General features: G+C 55.1%; 2 protein-coding genes across 6 annotated transcripts in view; one reads left to right on the top strand and one right to left on the bottom strand.

Moving 5' to 3' along the window:
* The window catches only part of FAM222B (family with sequence similarity 222 member B), a 34978-nt gene extending 27361 nt beyond the window's left edge, over positions 1-7617 (top strand). For 4 of the 5 annotated variants that reach the window (XM_082068584.1, XM_082068587.1, XM_082068586.1 and 1 more), the window contains one exon: positions 3934-7617. In XM_082068584.1, the coding sequence (XP_081924710.1) occupies positions 3934-5516 (1583 nt within the window). In that variant the 3' untranslated portion in view covers positions 5517-7617. Of the gene's footprint in view, positions 1-3086; positions 3478-3933 lie in introns of those variants that run through there. The other variant, XM_082068588.1, reaches the window with a different exon arrangement.
* A 4900-nt stretch (positions 7618-12517) lies between these two features.
* On the bottom strand, positions 12518-18407 carry TRAF4 (TNF receptor associated factor 4). Its single transcript, XM_082068637.1, has 7 exons — positions 18198-18407; positions 15457-15508; positions 14988-15092; positions 14753-14914; positions 14231-14392; positions 14002-14157; positions 12518-13574 (listed from the first exon to the last, which is right to left on the bottom strand). The coding sequence occupies exons 1-7, from the start codon at positions 18338-18340 to the stop codon at positions 12942-12944; spliced, it is 1413 nt and encodes a 470-aa protein (XP_081924763.1). The 5' UTR covers positions 18341-18407; the 3' UTR covers positions 12518-12941.
* Positions 18408-19433: the final 1026 nt, after the last annotated feature.

The raw sequence follows: 19433 nt of genomic DNA, 5'->3' as shown, positions 1-19433 counted from the left end.
ATTTTCTTAACCTGGTGGTACCTGATGCTGTTTGAGAACTGCTTATCCCCATGCTGAGAGCATCATTGTATTCTGCTTAGTGAAGAGCTTCAGGTACTGCATTTAGACAGAATTTAGGACATCAAGTCGCTGGCAGGCGCTGGTAACGCTCAGCTGTTCCACTTTGTTCCGATGTGTGTGGAAAATGAAGCTGCTCATGAAGACCTTGCTCACCCCCACTGCACATGTGTGTAAGATTAATTGGTGCATTTTTCTCCACTCTGTGTATGCACAAGTACTCCAGCCCCTGGCCAGAGGAAAGCTGAGTTAATGAGCATTCTTAATGAACGGTGACTTGTGACTTTTGATGGAGGGTTGGAAGTGGGCTATAATATTAGTGCTATTGCTTTGATAAAAGACATACAACTCCACATGATATAGACTTACAGTGTTGGTATTAATAATTTTTAAGTGTAGCTTTCTGAATCAGACTTTTTATTAATGCTTAAAAATCCACATTAGTTAATTATCTTTTTTCTTATTCACTTTCAAACACGAGGCGTTTTTCTCAAAGCTGGTCTGTGCAGTGGGCATTTTGTAGATGATACGTACATATTTTTTCTTTTAGAAACCGATCACTGGGAGAAAAAGGGTGATTTTTTGTGACCGTTCTGCAAAGTTAAGGTGAAAGGTGCTTCTTGGAGGACTTTTGTGGGAGGGGAATAAAAGAGAGAAGAGCAGGTTGGGACTGAATATGGGGTTATCAGGTAAAACAGAGTCCTTTCGATGGGTGAGGGGGAAACTGCTGCAGGTGAGATTGTGATGCAGAAGGTGGGCACAGCTGTTTTTCACTTGTCCCCAGGTGGATGCTCCCGTTAGGGTAGGAATCCTGAAGGCCTGTTTGTATTTTCTTGAATGTTAATAAAAAATTAACCATAGGCAGTTTTAAAAGCAGTGGGTTTTTAAAGCCTTAATGTGAAATGCACTTAAAAGATGTTACATCAGTGTTGAGGTGAGGCAGAGAAATACATCATTTCATAATAAAAATAGCTCCGTCGGTGAGACGCACACAGGAATGTGACCGGATTAATTGGTTGCTACGGGACCAGCGGGAGTATGAACTTGCAGCTCACCAGTTTATGGGGTAATTGCTCATATGCACAGCTTTACTTTATAGTAAACATGAAATAATTACTTTTCAGCAAAAGTCTTGTGCCTTGCATTTACCGTTAGGTAGCTTTGTGCAGCTCATCCCATTGTTTTCTTAACATAGCTTGTTCATCTGCCATCCTCTACCTCATTTCATGGCCCACTTCTTGCACTTGCACACAAACAATGCATATTCTCATACCAGAATTTTCTTCCAGTCTATTCTGGCTATTTTTCCATTCATTTAGCAACCAGACCTTATTGTTCTTTACGGGTTTGTAGGGTATTTGTACAGAATATTCAGACTTACTCCTAATTTTTTGTTGCTTTAATTATTCTGGTCGTTGAGTCTTTCTTATGGGACTGGTAGCAAAGAACATTTTAAGCAGCGTGTTGGGAACTATGGAAATACACCACCTTGGTCAGTCTTAAGTAGAACGGCTGAGTTAGTCCATGGTAAAAGGACCATAATCTTTGCTCTATGCAAAACAGGCTCCGTTTGAAATGTGCTTGGTTTCAGAAGATCCTGTCCCAGGGATTTAAAAGATGCCATGTGATAGGGTGCCAAACTTGGTGTGTTATTTGGGGTTATTTTCTCTCATCAGAGCAAGACGTTCTTCCAGATTTGGGGTTACAGGTGTGTTGTAACCGATAGCTGCAGCCTGTTCAAACACTGATATTTTAGCTGCTTTCTAAAAGCTTCCATCACAGTTCCCACGTAACAGAAAAATAGATGCTTGAATAAAAAAATATTTAGTGTATCTGTTCAGTGTTGACATTTACCACCTACTTTGCTTATACGCCTATAGAATTGTAAACCAGGCTGGAAAATTCTCATGGTAAATGTGTCTTAAAGTATCAGCTTAATTTTTCATGTAAAAATAAAAGCTTGACGTGACAATAACAGTAACATAAACCAGACAGGAGTGGATTCCTTTGTCTGTTGTTGATGGTTCTTCTCTGGTTCATGGTGAGTTGCAAGGGGCATCTCTTGGGGAACAAATGGAACTTAACGAGCGTGGGCAATGCTGAAAATAAAGGCTGGGAGTTCACGGGGGCCTTGGCTGTGTGACAGGGTGGAGTGGCAGAGTCCGTTTGGAGGCTCTTCTCTCTGCTAGGAACAGAGCAGCTCTCTCAAAAGGACAGACAGAAACCAGGGGTATGAACAGAGAGGATGCTCAGGTTAATACCTAACAAACATTTCCTTTGATTACAAAAACGGGTGGTACATGCTGGCGTTCGGACAGCACACAGAGTATAACTGGTGCTGCGGTACGTGCTTGCTGAAGATGCAAGACAGCCTGCTTGCAAAGCTGCTTATTTCACAAAATATATTTTTAATATTTTTATCATTATGCTTTCTTTTGATACCAATCCTGTTTTCCACTTTCTGGCCCTTTCTGAAAGCGGGTGCCCTTAGTGCGGGGCAGCTGTCCCTCACCTGCGAAGACTGGAAGCTGCAAGATGCAAAGAGGGAGAGTTGGTTGGCACTTCGAGTGTAGCTGAGAAGCCTTTTAGAGGCAATTTGCTTAAAAGAATCAGAGGTGGATTTTCAAAAGGAAGGGCTGTTTGCCCAGGAGCATCAAGCTCTTTACTGGAGCATTAGATTTCCTCGGGTCAGAGGGCCGGCTGGGGGGCTCTGGAGGAGCTGGCTGCTGCATTTCTTCCAGCACGGCAGCAGATGGCATGGGGACGCTGAACATTTTAGCCAAAAGGATGGGTGGCTTTATTTCCAGTGAACTATTTGCAAGGTGAGGAAAACAAACAAACAAAAAGGCAAAAGCAAAATGGTGTTGTCAAAGCTACAAGCCATTATTTGAGGATTATAAAATCACTTCTCAAGCAGAGAGTCCCATAGGAGTTAAGCAGCAGAGCTGTGGTAGGGGAGCTGCCCAACTCTCTGCTTGGGATATTATTATAGTGAGAGGCACAAGCATTTCCCAAGATTTCTGAAGATCCTTTCAGAAGCACTTGGAGCTTGTGGGCAAGGTAGGTGTCTGGTAAATTGGAGGAAGAGAAACCACACCTGTCTCCAGAAATCTTTTGTCTGTGTCTGGGGAGTAGCATGCTTTTAATCTTGTGAGGTAATCACGTAATTTCGCCGTGTGATATGAGGATGCTGTCCTTAGCAAGGTGCCACACTGAAAATTCAGCAGAAGAAATAATTGCCAGCCATAAAATAATGCACATGTAGCCTCCTTCCATTTGCTGAACTTGGCCTGACAAGGGCTTCCTAATGGACATAAAGCACAAAGTGCTTTCAGATGTCAGCGTCTAGAAGAGAGCTCAGATGTAAATGGAGGCTTGAGCTGAAGTGCTTCGTATGGTTCCCACCTCAGCATTACACGGGTTTAATGTTTAATTCATAACTTTCTGATGTTGAATTACACGGTAAAGAGACTGAGAATGGCTTGAAGAGCCATGGGGAGGCAGCATTAAATTAAGAGAATAGAAACTGGCCCACCACTGCAAGCCATAAGAAATATTTCCAGCTGCAGGCAGTCCCATGTTTATAGCATGATACCTGGTTTTGTCCGATTATAAGCACGCTCTGTTGAAAACACTGGTTTGGTTTGGTTTGCTTCCCTGGGCAGGTCTTGCTTTAAGCTGAATAGGGGGCTGTGTTGGTCCCCAGGTGTATTGAACAGAATGAGGTATCTGGTACATGATCCACTGGTCTGGGAAGATGAAGTTCTTGCCTCTTGATTCCTTGGAGATTTTCTACCCTTGTTGTGCAACTGTCTTGCCCTGGGGTTGATCCCTTGCTTACCAAAATTGATACTGATGAATTTCCTTTCTCCGCAGGGGACACTACACAGAAAATGAGATCTGCACAGTATCCTACCCCAGCAGAATTGGATGCTTATGCTAAGAAGGTCGCCAACAACCCACTGACTATAAAAATTTTTCCAAACAGTGTCAAGGTTCCCCAGAGGAAACACATACGCCGTACTGTGAACGGACTTGATACTTCGGGCCAGAGGTACAGTCCCTACCCATCTCAGGCCACCACGAAAACAGGCCTCCTGGCGATAGTCAAATCTCCAGCGAAAGGCATTATCAAAGACTTTGACGGGACCCGCACGCGCCTGCTGCCGGAAGCGATGATGAACCCCCCGTCCACGCCGTACGTTGCACCAAGCACTTTAACCCACCACCCCCAGGCGCTTGCTCGCCAGCAGGCTCTCCAGCACGCACAGGCTTTGCCGCACCCCCAGAGCATCCCGCAGCCACAGACTTTGCAGCACCCTCAGGGGATACCCCAGCCACAAAGCTTACCGCACCCTCAGGGGATACCGCAGGCGCTGCCGCACCCTCAGAACATGCAGCAGCCGCAGGGCTTGCAGCACCCGCAGCCCATGGCACACCAGACTCTGCAGCACCCCCCGAATCCTTTGCTGCAGCCGGGTTTACATGGAAGCAGAAAGATGCCGGATGCAGACGCGCCGCCGAATGTGACCGTGTCTACCTCAACCATTCCCCTCTCTATGGCTGCCACCCTGCAGCAGAACCAGCCACCGGACCTGAGCAGCATTGTGCACCAGATTAACCAGTTCTGCCAGGCCAGAGCTGGCATTAGCACTACCTCAGTCTGTGAGGGACAGATCGCAAACCCCAGCCCTATAAGTCGCAACCTGCTTATCAATGCAAGTACCAGGGTATCTACTCACAATGTCCCTACGCCCATGCCTTCCTGTGTAGTGAACCCTGTAGATCATGCTGCTGCTGCTATCCCTCCTGCCTCTGTTAACGTGCCCATGGTGAATATTAACAGAGTGCCGCCCGCCTACCAGAACGAAATCAAATCGGTCGCGTGGAACCAGCACCAGCTTGCGCATCTGCAGCAAATGTGCGGGGATGCTGCTGGGCCCACCGCGCTGGCGGGGAAACCCCCTCCGAGGGAGATGGCGGGGCAGAGTTTTCCTGGCAAAACCTCCAACTACCCTCAAGAACTGTGCATGGGCCAGTCCTTCAGCTTGAAGCCCCCCATGGAGAAGCCCACGCCTTCTCCGCCCGTGAACGGGTTGCAGGGACCTTTGCCATACACCAACGGGCACTATTTCCAGCCCATCTGGAATAACATTCTGCCCACGCCCAACAGTGACAGCTCTGGGTCCCAGGACCTTGCCATGCCTTTCCACGGGGGACAGCCAGCGGGAGCACCGCTCGATTGTGCAGGAGGAACTCATTACAGAGCTGGAGCTGGCCCATCCAGCCAGAATAATGTGATGCAGACCATGGATTACCTAAGCGGGGACTACCAGCAGTCCTGCTTCAGAGATCAGAGCATGGCCGTGCTGGGAAAAGTCCATCGGCCTCCCATGAACCGAGCACCTGAACCAACCGATAGTCGAAATCTTCATATTCAACACCCAGGGTATAGATAGGCTGCAGTCACTTTCACAGACAAAAAATTATAGGTTTAGTCTTAATTTTAATTAATAAGCAAGGCGTTTTTAACTTGCAAACTTGTGTGATCATTATAGTAACCATTGGAAGAAGACATACTGTATATTTAAAAGCTTTGCTTACATGTTATCTATCTCCTTTATGCATCAAATATTTAACATGCCTTTTGTTTCAAAGAATTTCATTACACTACTTCACGCCACAGCTGTTTCCTCACCGCAGAATCCCCTTTGTGCAGCTTTTGCCTTCTGCTTAGCAGCTCCTTGCCGGACTGATGTTGAGTTGCTGCAGGGTTTCGCAGTCGCATCTGTTCGCCGGCTCCATCAAGAGCGAGGTAGCGTAGCTGCTTAAATTTCCATCTCAATTTCCTCTGAAGATTAAGAGCAACAGAATTTGTCAGGAAGCGGGGCTTATTTTCAGCTCGAAAGCCCGTTTCATTAATGCATTAAACATTGACCATTTGCACTGTCTAGAGGCCTATTTAATTGAAAGAGAAGCCTACGTTTGAAAAGAGCTAGCTAGGGGTATGTATTTAGGCATTAACATAGGAAGAAGCTTTTCAACTATTTCATGCCGAGACGCCCACGTTTTTATCCTTTAGACTTTGTCCAAAGTCAAAAGTCTCTGGCAGATGATTTGGACACGTTTTTATTTGCGGACAGGGTATGGAGGAGCGGGGAATGGCAGTTTTAAGGTGCAGGCAGCGTAGCTGCTTTGTTTTCTGCATTGTATTTCCCTTCCCCGCTCTCCTTTCGCCAACCTAAGAGCCGACTTTGTCTGAACCCCTTGCTGCTAGGAGTCTGGCCGTCCCGACGCAAAGGGAATCCAGACCCACTGACAACTCCAAAAAGGGTTCAGCCGCTTCTCCGGTAGCTAGAATTTAATTTCAGGGCGAGGAGACGTAACTCGAGCTCGTCTCCAGTGCAACGAGTGGTTTTCGCCAGGATGGGAGGCCCTTGATGTGAAGCGAAGCTCCGCTCATGAGCCACTGCGGGACCAATGGTCCCGTGTTCCTCTCCATCAAAACGCCACAGCAGGTTTAACGGAACAATTCTCCTCTCTGGGAATTAGCGGGGCTGTTTTTAGCGTCCCTTTTTCCCGGGGTCTCGGTGCCTAAACTCCTTCTGTTCCTTTTCCATGTCACTTCCTAGTCGAGTCAGTGACCGCAGGACACTAACTATTGAGTAACCTCAGCGTCTTGTTCTCCTCAGCGTACCGGAACGTCCCTTTTCCTTTCTAACAGCCAAATTTGTTGTAAGTAGAAGATTTCTCATCTCTGTTAATGAGACTAATACTTGAACATAATGATCACAATCAAGTTTGGAAATTAAAAAAAAATAATAATAATAATAATTAAAAAAATGCATTGATTCTTTATATGTACACTGGCTAAAAATATTGCTCTACACTGTAACTTTTAAGTGTAATATTTCTGTATGAATGTCGCCTGGTAGTGTGGGTTTGAGTAGCATTGTGTATGGGTGAACCCACTGGCCTCCGCCATCCACTGGCCTCCCTCACAGCCCTTGGAAGAAACAAAGCCTTAAGTATTTGCTCCTTGAAATTTCCTTAACGAGCATGGTTTAAAATCTTAAAGACATCATACAAAATTAAAAAAAAAATATAAAAAAAAAAAAGTTTTGAAGTGACGTCATAGTTGGCTAGAGATCCTTCAAAGTTTTTCGTAAATGGAAAAATTAGACAACATTTATTTGTATTTTTTTAATTTAGATGTGTAGTCCTGGGCTGTAACAAATATTTAGGTTTCCAAGCTTAGCAGAGTACGTTTTCTGACTCCTCGCGTAAGTTAGTACACTTATATCATGTCATTATTTAAATTCTTTTAAGTGTACTATAAACCGTTCTTTAGTGGTAACTCTTTAGCAAAGTTAAGCAATTTGACTAAAGACGGATTAAATTATGTGTTGGCTTGTGTTGCCTTATATTTAAAAAGGAAAAAAATTGCCTGATTGTGTTATGCCAAATGATAGCAACATGAAGTCCTAATTTATTGTTTATAATCGTATTCCTGCAGTCTTTGTGAAAACTGGTAAATATACATCTATGAAAGAACTAAAACCCTGAGGCTTTTCATGCAATATTTGTCAGAACACGTTCTATTGGGACCCGCGGCTCAGTCTGAAGCCGCTTCCCTTCCCTTCCCCTCTCCCGTCGTCTTCCCCGTCTCCTCCCAAACCCACCCAGGGCTGTGCGACGACTTTCCCCTTCCCTGCGAGTTCCTGTAGGGTGTTCCGCTACCCGAACACCTGCCTTTTTACTAAATAAAATACTGGCATCTCCTGTTCACTAGCCTGCTGCAAATCTCAACCCAGACTGTTATTAAAAACTGATTTTTTTGGTGGTTTTTCCTCCTGCTCTTCTCCTGCGAGGCCGAGTCGAGTCCCGTGTTGTGGTGTTGGTGCTGGGAGGCGTTGGGGTGCAATGGCAGCAGCTGTTGGGGGTTCCACAACCTCTGAGACTTTGTCCCAGCAAGGATCAGGGAGCAAAAATACTCCCGCAACTCATCCAGGTGGGACATGGCTTGAAAAATAGGAATCATTTTACTATTAAAATATACTGAAATATTTCCTCTTGTTCTAGGAGTGAGATTTTTCTTTAAGCCAACCCTTTTCACCCCGGCAGCAGCCGCCTGGTGCTGATGGGCTCTCCTCACGTCTTCTTTAAAGAGAAACACGCTGACCTGCCCCATTCCCAGGTACAGCTTTTGGGAGCAAACACCGAATATGCGGCGTGGGGGTCCAGACGTGTCCCTGTCCCTCCCCAAGGGGACAAAGGGAGGAGCAGAAGAGGCACAAGCCTCAACTATTCACGCTGCCTCATCAGCGCTGAAATCTGTCCCCTTTACGCTACCACACTGATTTAACAGAATATTATTTAATAGTTCTTTTTGGCAACCCCCTTACCAGGCGGAGAGGGACATTAGATCCGAGGAAGGATAAACATGGAAGTGGCAAAGACCCTTCCACAAGGAACCTTCCGTCTCTGACGTGTCTTGTCTTTCCAGCAGAAGCTTTGAAGCTGTTAAATTGCAAGCCTGGTTTGTTACAGCCCAAAGTTAATGTTTTATAAAGGCGCTTTGTGAATTTTCTTTGTGAAAGGTGTCTCTGTGGGACTTGGCCGCTCCCGTAGAAACCAAACAGAAACGTTTGCTGGGGAGAGAACTGGGAATTGCTGCTGTATTTCATTAAACCACAAACTTATTATAAATGTTGCTGCTTATGTGCTACGGGTATGAAAGAGAGACCTCATCCCCCTGCCCTCCGGCTGGTTCTGTCTCAGGCTGGTGTGGCCGTGGGCAGCAGGACAGGGAGGAGGGGGTGTGTCCCAAAGGGAATTTGGGGAAGGGTCTCCATGGGTTTGTGGGGTACAAATGTGTTGGGTGCAGCCTGGCTGCTCTTCTGCAATTAGGTGAGGGAAACAGCAAAAATCTCAGAGCCAGAGAAGTGCTGAAATAATTGAGGAGTCGAGGTTTAAGTCTTGTCAAGGTGAATTCGGAGACATTCGTGACCACGTTTGCGAGGATTAGGGCTGTCCTGCGCCCGACACTTCTGCTCTCCCTGGCCAGGAGGGAAACATCTCGGGGAGACACGGGGCTGCTCCGAAAGCTGGACCTGCTGCCCTTCAGAGTGTGTGTGATAAACCCGGAGTTTTACTTAATACTAAATATTTTGAAGGGGATTCATCACATTTGTAGACCCTTTCTGGAAGACAGGAGGTGTGGGGGTTGTCTCTCCTTTCCAGTGACGATACATCTGGTTTTGGGGATGAACTGTGTGATTTCATCTCTAAGAACAACACAACTCCAACCCCATCTCTGCGCTCGCTGCAAGCATCCGAGTGTGAAAAACAAGCAAACTAATCCCTTCTGTGCTGTTCCCCAATACTAAGAAGCGTACTTAGTTCCAACATGCTTTTCCAGGAATTTGGGCTAAACAGGCGGCTTAGCCCAGCTAAGCTCAGCTGGGACGGGCTGTCTCTGCCCGGCCTCGTCCCTTCGCCGGAGCTCCTGCAGTACCTGGTGTCCTTGTCCCCCAACGAGAGGAATCGCTCTGCAAAGCCTCTTTGGGAAACTGCTCGGACCTGTTTACCAGAGCGAAGCTCTAGTGCCATAATGAGCCTGTGGGGACTTCGGCAGCGCCGAGGAGTCACCTGCAGCCACAACTAAGCTGAAGGCTGGTGGCAGAGTAAGATTCAACCCTTTGAAACATCTCCTTTAGGGCTAAATAGTTTTGTTTTGTTTATTTCTAAAGGTTTAATTCCTGTGGTTGATCTTTGCCTCCTACACCGAGCTCGCCGTACCCCTGTAGATGCTGGGAGGATGCGAACGTTGAGTTTGACCCAAGGTGGGTGACACGCCGAGATGTCACCACCAAAAACCAGCGGCACGTGGTCTCGTGATGGAGCCTGTTGGGAGAGGAGCAACTGCTGCAGGTGCTGCAAAAAATTGAGCTGGAAAAAATGCTGATGTGGGGAGCATGGAGGGTCCCCAAGAGTGGAGGAGCCAAAGGAAAGGGACACTTTGACATCACCTCCTTGCATTTTGGCTCACTCATGTCAGGTGTCTTCTCGGCTGCTTTTCCAGTGCTCAACAAGGCCAAACTGCAATAAAATTACCGGAGTAGTTTATCTAATTGGTTTAAGTTAATTTCAAGGCAATTGGGCACAAAGCGTCAATTCAGCTGGGCTGGCTGGAGCTGAGATGTGCTGGCACCACAGTGGTGAAATCGCACCAAGATTTACAGTCTCGCTGTAAAACCCCTCGGTCCTGGGGACACAAAGGGCTGGAGAGAGGGGGGGAGCCTGCTGGGTTTTTAATAAAGGATGTGAAAAGTGAATTTGTCTGGCATTTTTTTCTCCCGATGAACTGTTACCGTCTGTTTTAGCCGCCTTGGTTAAAAGCTTCAACAACCAGCACCAATCAAGGCTCTACCGCATTGCACAGTACGTGGTTTTGCCAAAAATCCCCCCATCTGCACCCCAAAGGTTTTTATAAGGCATTAAAAATGTTCGGGTTTTAGATACATAAAGGCATTGCTAATGCGTTTGGGGACTTAAACCCCTGCCAGCTGGGCCGGGGGCTTCCTTGATTGATTTAATATTAATTATTTACTAACACTTTTCTCTCTGGCTTGAGCATCCTGTGAAACACTCGGCCAGTGTCCGACCTGGTGGGTTCTGGGCTTTTAGAATAAACCGTCAAACCAAGAAGTTTCCAGGAAGTTTATTTTTAAACTTTATACTTGAGGCTAAATTTAGTAGTCAATTGATTATTTTTTCCCCTCTCCCTCTCTTGCATGAAGCTGAAGAGCATCGCCTCCCGCTTCACAACCTGCGGCTGCGGGGGATTGTTCCCCTGTTACACGTGAAGGTACCGCTGACATTTCCAGTGTGGGGACACGTGTCCTGGCCGCGGTGCCAATGGAGCCGTCGCGGGGGGTGAACTGGAGCTGGGAGCTGCCGGAGAGGAGCACCCGGTGGTAAACGTCACACTTACCATCCCAGAGGGGAAAATTAAAATTAAAAAAATGAATTAAAAATTAGTAATAATAAAATAAAATAATAAAATAATTAATTTTTCAAAATTAAAGAAAAATGATTTTAAAAATACCACGAAGCAGGGGAAGCAGAGGATGCAGAGCAGGGTCACATCCCTGGGGTCCTGCGGTGCTTTTTCCTCTCGGTTCCCAGTGCAGGGGTTTCACCAACGTGGCCAGGAGCTGCCACCAGTGTCACCGCAGCACCAGTGTCACCTCAGCGCTGGTGTCACCGCAGCACCAGTGTCACCTCAGCGCTGGTGTCACCACAGCACCGGTGTCACCGCAGCACCGGTGTCACCTCAGCACCCGTGTCACCTGCAGCACCGGTGTCACCTGCAGCACTGGTGTCACTGCAACACCAGAGCTGAAGTTTTTCATTTCTAAATAATCTGGGGACTTTTTAATTATTTTTTCAGGTAACTGGGGTGCAATAAGAGGCTGACCATACCTTGCTGTAGGACAGGGGGGGGAGCCTATAAAGTGCGTGTGTGTATACAAGAAAATATATATATATATATATACACACACACATAATAAATATAAAAAAAATCTGAAACAATAAAGTACATATAAAGAACATCAGCGGGTCAGGTGTTGGCTGCTGCTTTTCCCTCGTGTTCTGGTGTCTCCTCACTCGCTTTGTCCCGTGGAGCAGCAGAACTGGGGGTGTGGGTGGGTTTGGTACCACCGGGGGGAGCTGGAGCGGCCGCAGGGCCCTGGTACCAGCACCGGTACAGACTGAGATGGGCACCAGTACAGACCGGTATGGACACCAGTACAGACTGGTACAGACACCAGTACAGACTGGTATGGGCACATAAAGGGAGGGCATCAGGCACCTGTACAGACTTCATTTGGCTCCAGTGTAGGACTGGCAATGGCCACCAGTCCGGGCTGGCCCTGGGCAGCAGAATGGGCCGGCATCAGCCAGCTGCCTGCGGTCCTACGAGGGCCCTGGGGTGCAGCTAATTAGGGGCTAATTATGTTAAACCAGGGCTGCACTAATGCAATTGTGGGATTAGTCTGCAGAGATAGCGACCCCCCCCTCTTCCCACCCACATTGCTGTTGGGTGATTTGGGGGGATGCACCTGGGGCCTAATCCAACCAGCCCCCCCAAAAACAGCCCCTCCTGCGCCCAGCACTGCCCACCCTGGTCTGCGTCCCTGCCTCTTCCCCAGCTGTAACTGCCCCAGCACTAACGAGGGGTTGGGGGGGCTGCAGGACAACAGCACCCAGGCCTCGGCGATTACCGAATTAACCGTCTCCATCTGAGCCCGTCTGCTGGTGGGATGTGGGTCAGGGATTACCCCCCACACCCCGCCGTGCCCCCCGCCTGGCTGTCCCTGTCCCCAGCATCCTGTGCCAGTGGGGTCCCCCCGCCCCGTCCCCGGCCGGGTGGAAGGAGCTTCAGGCGGCCGTAATAAATACAATAAAAGTTTATTGGAGAAAAAAAAAAAGAGGTGGGGAGGGGGCAGCGGCCCCGGCCCGGGTAATAAATAACAACAGTGCTCCCGGGGGGCACCAGCTTACAAAATATGGCTCTGGGCAGCGGGGTCCCGCGGGGTCCCCAGCGAGGCTTGGGGGGGCTGCTGGGTGCCCCAGTGAGGGGCTTTTGGGGGGGGCCCAGCCCCCCAGCACCCCCAGGCACCTGAGAAGGGGTTGCCCAGTGGGGTCCCAGCCCCGGGAGGGATGTGGGGGGGACAGCCCCATCCCCTGCCTACCTGAGAGCCACCAGCTGTGGCCACGGCAGCGTCCCCAAGCCAGGGCCGCCAGCTGCGGGCAGGGGCTCAGCACCACCAGGGACACCCCTGGCTCATGTTCTGTCCCCCCCGGGGCACCGGGGCTCAGGCCAGGATCTTCTGAGGGATCTCCACCGAGGCTTTGATGAAGATGGCGTTGTCCCGCACGTAGTTGCGCTTCTTGATGTCCTCGTGGGAGATGAACTTGGGGTAGCCAAAGCCCAGGGTGCTCTCATCCAGGGAGCTGCGCGAAGCCCCCGGCTTCTGGAAGTTTTTCCAGTTGGGATCGGGGTGGAAGGTCTCGGTGATGTGCTGGGGCTTGGAGAGCGAAGGGTCGCTCTGGTCCAGCAAGGAGAAGGTGACGCGGTAGGAGAAGGGCCACTCCAGCAGGTTGTCGTACTCGCCCGGCAGCACGCGGATGTAGACGGAGAGGTGGCTGCTCTCCCCGCTCCCGTTGCCGTTGAGGAACGCCGAGACCTGGAGCTTGTAGCCGTACTTGTGGGTGTAGAAAGGGGGGCTGAAGAACTCGTAGTTGCTGCGGGCTTTGGCCTCCTGCAGCTTGCGGGTGTAGTCGGAGATCTTCCAGATGAGGGTCCCATCGCTGCTCACCGACAGCTCCTCCACGTCCCGCCGCAGCTCCAGGATCTCCTGCCGCTGCCGGCTCACCAGGGCGCACACCATGCCCAGGTGCGCCTTGGTGCTCTCCTCCAGGTGTCGGCCCATGGCCAGCTTGGGGCACTGTGGGGACAGCGGGACCGTTGGTGGGGAGGGGTGCTGGGGACACGGGACAGCGTGGGGACACGGGGTAGGACAGGACAGGAGAAGGATGCAGTGGGGATGTCATTGGGGTGCAAGGGTGCTGGAGCAGGATGGCACAGGGATGCCGTGGGGACATGGGTGGCACAGGGACTCCTGGTTGGGATGGCGTGGGGACACCTGGGTGGCAAAGTGACACAGGGGTGAGGCAGGAGAAGGATGTGGGCACCATGGAGTGACATGGATGGGACAGAGCAGGACAGGGACACCACAGGGGACAGGACAGACGTCACGGCAGGAGCGGTGTGGGGACGCTCTGGGGCACAGGCACACCGTGGTGGTGATGGCACAAGGATGCCACAGTGGGATGGGGACAGGGGTGCCAGCACAGGGCTGGGGACGCACTCACCCGGTGCTTGCAGCCAGCGTCCTTGAAGGGGCAGAGCAGCATGGCAGTGCTGCAGCTCTCCTTGAGGTGCGTGGGCACGTCCTCCCGGGCGATGCTGGGCGTCCCGCACTGGTTGGGGCAGGGGACGGGGTACCGGGGACACTGGTACTGGTGGTTCTGGGGACAAAGAGTGGCCATCAGCCGGTGCAGGGAGCCAGCGGGACGAGGGTCCCCATGGGTCCCATCTCACCTGGATGGTGTCGAAGACGAACTCCTTGGCGCAGTAGGTGCAGGGCTGGGTGCGCTTGGGGCACTCGGCCAGCGCGTGCTGGGACAGCAGGCGCCGCATCATGCGGGCGCCACACTTGTTCTCGCAGTACACGCTCTCCTGGGGACACGAGCCCTGGTGGCCCTGGGGACCACGGCAGCGTCACCCTCCGGCTGCCCACACTGGGCAGCCCAGCCAGGGATGGGGCCATGCGGTGACCCCATAGTGCCCCCCAGCCTGGCTCTGTCCCCACAGGCTGGTTGCGCCTGCACGGTCTCTTCCACCCAGGCTCTGTCCCCATGGCCGGGTTATGGCCCCCATGGTTCCCTGCACCCCATCTGGGCCCCCCATGACCACACTGCACCCCACATTGCACTCCCCCAACCTGGCTATATCCCAATGGTGCCTCCATGTCCCCCACGACACCCCTGCCAGCTGTGTCCCCCATAGTGTCCCCGCCACAGCCATGCCCCCCGGCACGGTTCCCCCCACCCCATTGCCCACCTCGAAGGCCTCCCCGGTGAAGTCGCTGGCGCAGAACTCGCACTTGACCCGGCGCTTGGGGCAGCCGTGCTGGACGTGCTCAGGCAGGTCCCGGCGGCTCAGCTTGGCGCTGCAGCGGTTGGGGCAGGGGATGACGTTGAAGCCGCAGGTGCCAAGATGGGCCTGGGGGGTGCAGGGATGGTGAGGGGGTGTCTAAGGGGTGCAGCCTCAGCCCCCCCATCCTGCCGGACCCTACCTGGAGGTGCTTGATGAGCCCGGTCCAGCGGCAGCCCTCCTCGCTGTGGATGCAGCGGATGGTCAGGCTCAGCACCTGCGCCTCCAGCTCCGGGTCGGGGTAGATCTGGGGAGGCAGTGCCAGGGAATCAGCATCCCCCGCCAGGCTGGGGGCACACGGACCCCCGGCCCAGCCTGGCTGGTAGCCACAGGCACGCTGCCCGGGGCCGGATCCCCCCACCGGCACACGAACAAGTGCCCTTTGTCGGGAGCGCATTTCCGTTCCCCGGCCCTGCGGCACAAAGGGCTTTTGCTTCCGCACGGGCGCCCGTGCCAGGCCGGCGCGGCTGTGCCAGGCGGGTGTGCAGGGCCCAGGGACAGCTCCTTGGTGGGGGACACAGGTGATGGGGACGTCCCCTCGGAGCGGGTACCCCAGTGACGGGGACAACCCCTCGGAGCGGGTGCCCCGGCCACATGCCAGGCTCACTCACCTTGGCATAGTCCAGGGGTAGCTGGTCCTCCGGGCACTTGAAGACGCCTTCGCTGCAAGACACAGAGAGGGGTCAGCATCACTCGGGGATGGTGGACAGCGTGTCACCAGTAACACAGCACCTATGTCCCATAGGGTCCCCACCATCCCACCCCCGGACGTCAGCGCTGCCCTTCCAACGCTGAGTGCTCACCCCATGCCAAATCCAGCCGCGGCCCTCGGGGAGCCGCAGCTCTAATCCCGCTCCATCTGTCTGAGCTGGGAAATGCCCTCGCCAGACATCGCCCCCCCGGCAGCCCCCTCCCTCCCGCCCAGCCCGGCACAGCCGCCGCGGTCCCCAGGGCCTGGGCCGGCCGCTGCGAGCGGCACCATCTGGAGCCCGCAGCCCCCTCGCCCGCCGCGGTCCCCGGGGATTACGGCAGGGTGCCGGCGGCTGGCCAAGAGCGGTGCCGGCGGAGGCCACGGGCGCCCGCAGCCCCAGGTGCTGGGGCCCAATGAGGAGAGGGGGGGCAACAGCTGGGCGCCAGATGTGCAGCCCGGATGCGTGGCCCCGGGGCTTCCACTCTGCAGGAAACGGCCCCACCAGCCACCACGGTGAGACAGGACGGGGGGACAGGCGGCTGCCCTAGAGGGGTCCCCATCCCACTAGGTCCCCAGGACGGGGTGCTCCTCCCAAGAGCTGTCCCCAGGGTGGGAATGGTTCTGCTCAGCCCCGGCACTCGGAGAGGCAGCACGGAGCAGAGGGTGTCAGAGGGTGGAGTCAAATAGGTAGCCTGGCCCGTGACACAGCTGGCCAGGAGCCACCATCACCGCTGGCCCCCATGACACTGTGCCTGGAGACACGTGAGGGTGGCACCCCATACACCACGCCCCAGGGACAATGGGGTGGAAAACCATGGGTGCTGCCTGCAGGAACACGCTGCAGGGACACACAGGGACCCCTGGGCCCTGGTATCCCTGAGGTGGCTGTGGACGAAGCCACGAGGTCACCCTGCGCATCCGCGTCCCCTGCGCATCTAATCACCGCTTGCCCTTGGCAGGCGCCGGCACGGCCTCGACCGGGGCTGCCAAGCGGATGCGAGACGGCGCAACGGAGCCAGCAGAGCCGCCTGGCACGCGCTGCCTGGGATGCCCGGGCACGGCACGGTGACAACCCCTGCAGCCACCACCCCTGTGCTGGGGGGGCCAAGTGACCCCCAGAAAAAACAGCCCAATGCTGCGTGGCGTGACCCCGATGGGGCACGGCTACATCCAGCCCTGCCACATGCCCCAGCTGTTTGCAACGGGTGTTGCCGTGAGAGTCACCGGGAACCCGCTGAGGTGAACTGCTCCCAGCTGGGGCTGGGCACCCAGCCCTTTCCGGGGAGCCCACGGCTGACATCACCCCGTGGCCAGCAGCACCCCATGGCCAGCATCACCCCACGGCTGGCGTCCGCCCTGCCACCTTTCCGGGGGCAGCCGGTGCTGCCTGAGCCCTGTGCATGGTGTTGGGGTGTCGGGGCTGGCGGGGAAGCGGGATGGCGACCCCAGCCAGCGCCTAATCCCCGACAAAGCCTCCCCATTCCTCACGCTCGGCCGGGCAGGGAATGTGCTGAGGCAGCGCCCGGGGGACCGTCCTTGCCTCTGACCTTCGCGGTGTGCCGGGGTGCAGGGAGGTGACGGGGGGGAGCCGCAGCACCTCCTGGCACCCACCCCAGCACCCAGCCAGCACCGCGTCTGGGCTGGACGGCTCAGCCCATGAGATCCCCCAAACCTGATCCGGTGCAAACAGGAAGGGTTCAGTGTGGGGACCCCGGTGTCCGGCCCCCCGGTAGAGCCGAGATGCCCGCGGGACGGGTGCGGGAGGGGAGCGGAGGCGCTGCCTGGCACGGGCCCCGGGGAACGCCCGGTTTCGCAGAAACTGGCCACGGTGACGGTGCCTGCGGGGCCCCCGGCCCGAGCAAAGGTCGCCTCGGCGGGGCGAGGCGCTGCTGGAGGCGGCAGCGGAAACTGGGACCTGCGGTGACGCTTCGCACCGCCACATGCCCAGCCCGGGTGGCGCGGACACCCCCTCGCCGCGCCACTGCGGGACCCCCGGCCCCGCAACCAACAACCGGGCAGCACCGGCCCCATCCGCTGCCGGTACCTGGGCCAGGGCTGCCCAACCGCAGCGGGGTGGGAAGGGGCCCCGTCCTCTCGCTCCCAGCCCGCACCCACGGCCGGGTCGTGCTCACGGTGTGTGGGGTTGCCGGACCCCCCCACACACACACCCCCTGATCGCTTCATCCGGCAGGGCCGAGGCAGGAAGGAGTTAAGCACAAATCTTAGCAAGCGCTCGAAACTCGCCGCTCGGGGCTTCACCCGGCGCTCCTCTTCCTCCTCCTCACCGAGAGGGGCCACGGGCCGCTGCACCCCGCGGGGCGGCTGCCACGGGCTGGGCGCGCCCCGCACCCCCTCCCTGCCCCGGGGCACCGCGAGGCATCCCGCACCCCGGAGCACCCGCACCCCGGGCACCCCGCGCCCCTCCCCGTCCCGGGCACCCGCACCCCGGGCACCCCGCACCCCTCCCCGGGGCTCCCCGGCGCGCAGGGCGGCCCCGCACCCGGCAGCGGCGCCTGGGGCCGGTTTGGGTCGGGGGGACCCCTCGCTGCCCCCCGGGGCGCGGAACCCCGTGTCGGGGGGAGGACCGGGGCGCTCCATGGAGGAAGGGGTGCGCGGTTTGACGTCATGGCGGGGCGGCCGTGACGTCACGGCGGGGCTCACCTGAGGAACTCCTGCAGGCAGGTGTCGCAGAAGCGGTGGCCGCAGGTGGAGACGCGGACGGGCTCCCGCATGGGCTTCCCGCAGAGCGGGCACAGCACCCGCCGCCGCGGCCGCTCCAGCAGCTTGTAGTCGTAGCCCGGCATCCCGCCGCCCCGCGCCCCGCTCGCCTCCTCCGCGCCCCGCTCGGCTCCGCGCTCCGCGCCCGGCTCCGCCCGGGGGCCGGACGGGGCGGTGGAACCGGCCTGACACCGCCCCGCAACCGGGGCCGGGCACCGACACCGCCTCCCGCTCCGCCTCCCGCCCCGCCGCGACCGCACCGCGGGGGCTGGGGCGGCCACGACATCCCGGGGGTGCGGGGAGCAGCGGGTCGGGAATGGGCTATCCGGGCTGGGGGCGGACCCACCGCACCGGGCACAGTCACCCCAGGGGTTTGGGGACCCACTGCACCCATCACAGTCACCCCAGGGAGTAGGGGAGCATCACACCGGGCACAGTCACCCCGGTGGGTTTGGGACCCACCACACTGGGCAGAGTCACCCCGGGGGGTTTGGGACCCACCACACAGTCACCCCAAGGGTTTGTGGAGCATCACACCGGCCACAGTCACCTGGGGGGCTTGTGCACAACCTGCAGATCCCCCCCTGACCCAGGGCTGGGCTTTGGCTCTGGGGCTGGGGACACTCAGCGCTGTCCTTGCTGACCCTGTGTCCCCTCCTTGGCAGCGCTGGCTCAGTTCACACAGCCAGTCCTGCCACAGAGAGCGATCCATGTCCCAACCAGCACGCACGGCAGGGTGTAACACCGAGCAGGACATGGAGGGTCTGCCCTGACCCCCACCCCCCAGGAAAAGGGGGAACACACGCTCCTGTGGCTTCATCCTGCTCAGAGCTGATGCCCCAGCCTGCAGCCAACAGCAGCCCCCCAGCCCGGGGGTTTCTAACCTTCTAGCAAGGGCTTGGAGGAGGGAGAATAAAAGAAAAACCCGTCTGGCTCCAGCCCCCACTTCACTCTTTCAGAAACCAGAGCAGCATATGGGAATATTTGCCCCTTTCCCTAGAGATGGAGAGGAGCAGATGACAGGCTGCGAGCATGTGTTAGTCCCACCAACGCACGCCCCAGCCCCGCTCCCCATTAAAGGCGGCAGTTGCTCCAGACCCAAATGTTAGCAGTTTTCAATTAGCAAATGGCAGAGGAGAGGGATTCCTGGGGGACACGCTAAGCAAGTCAAGCTCTATC

The sequence above is a fragment of the Streptopelia decaocto genome (assembly GCF_964273445.1).
Source record: "Streptopelia decaocto genome assembly, chromosome: 18".
Lineage (NCBI taxonomy): Eukaryota > Metazoa > Chordata > Aves > Columbiformes > Columbidae > Streptopelia > Streptopelia decaocto.
This window is presented reverse-complemented; position numbering and strand designations above follow the sequence as displayed.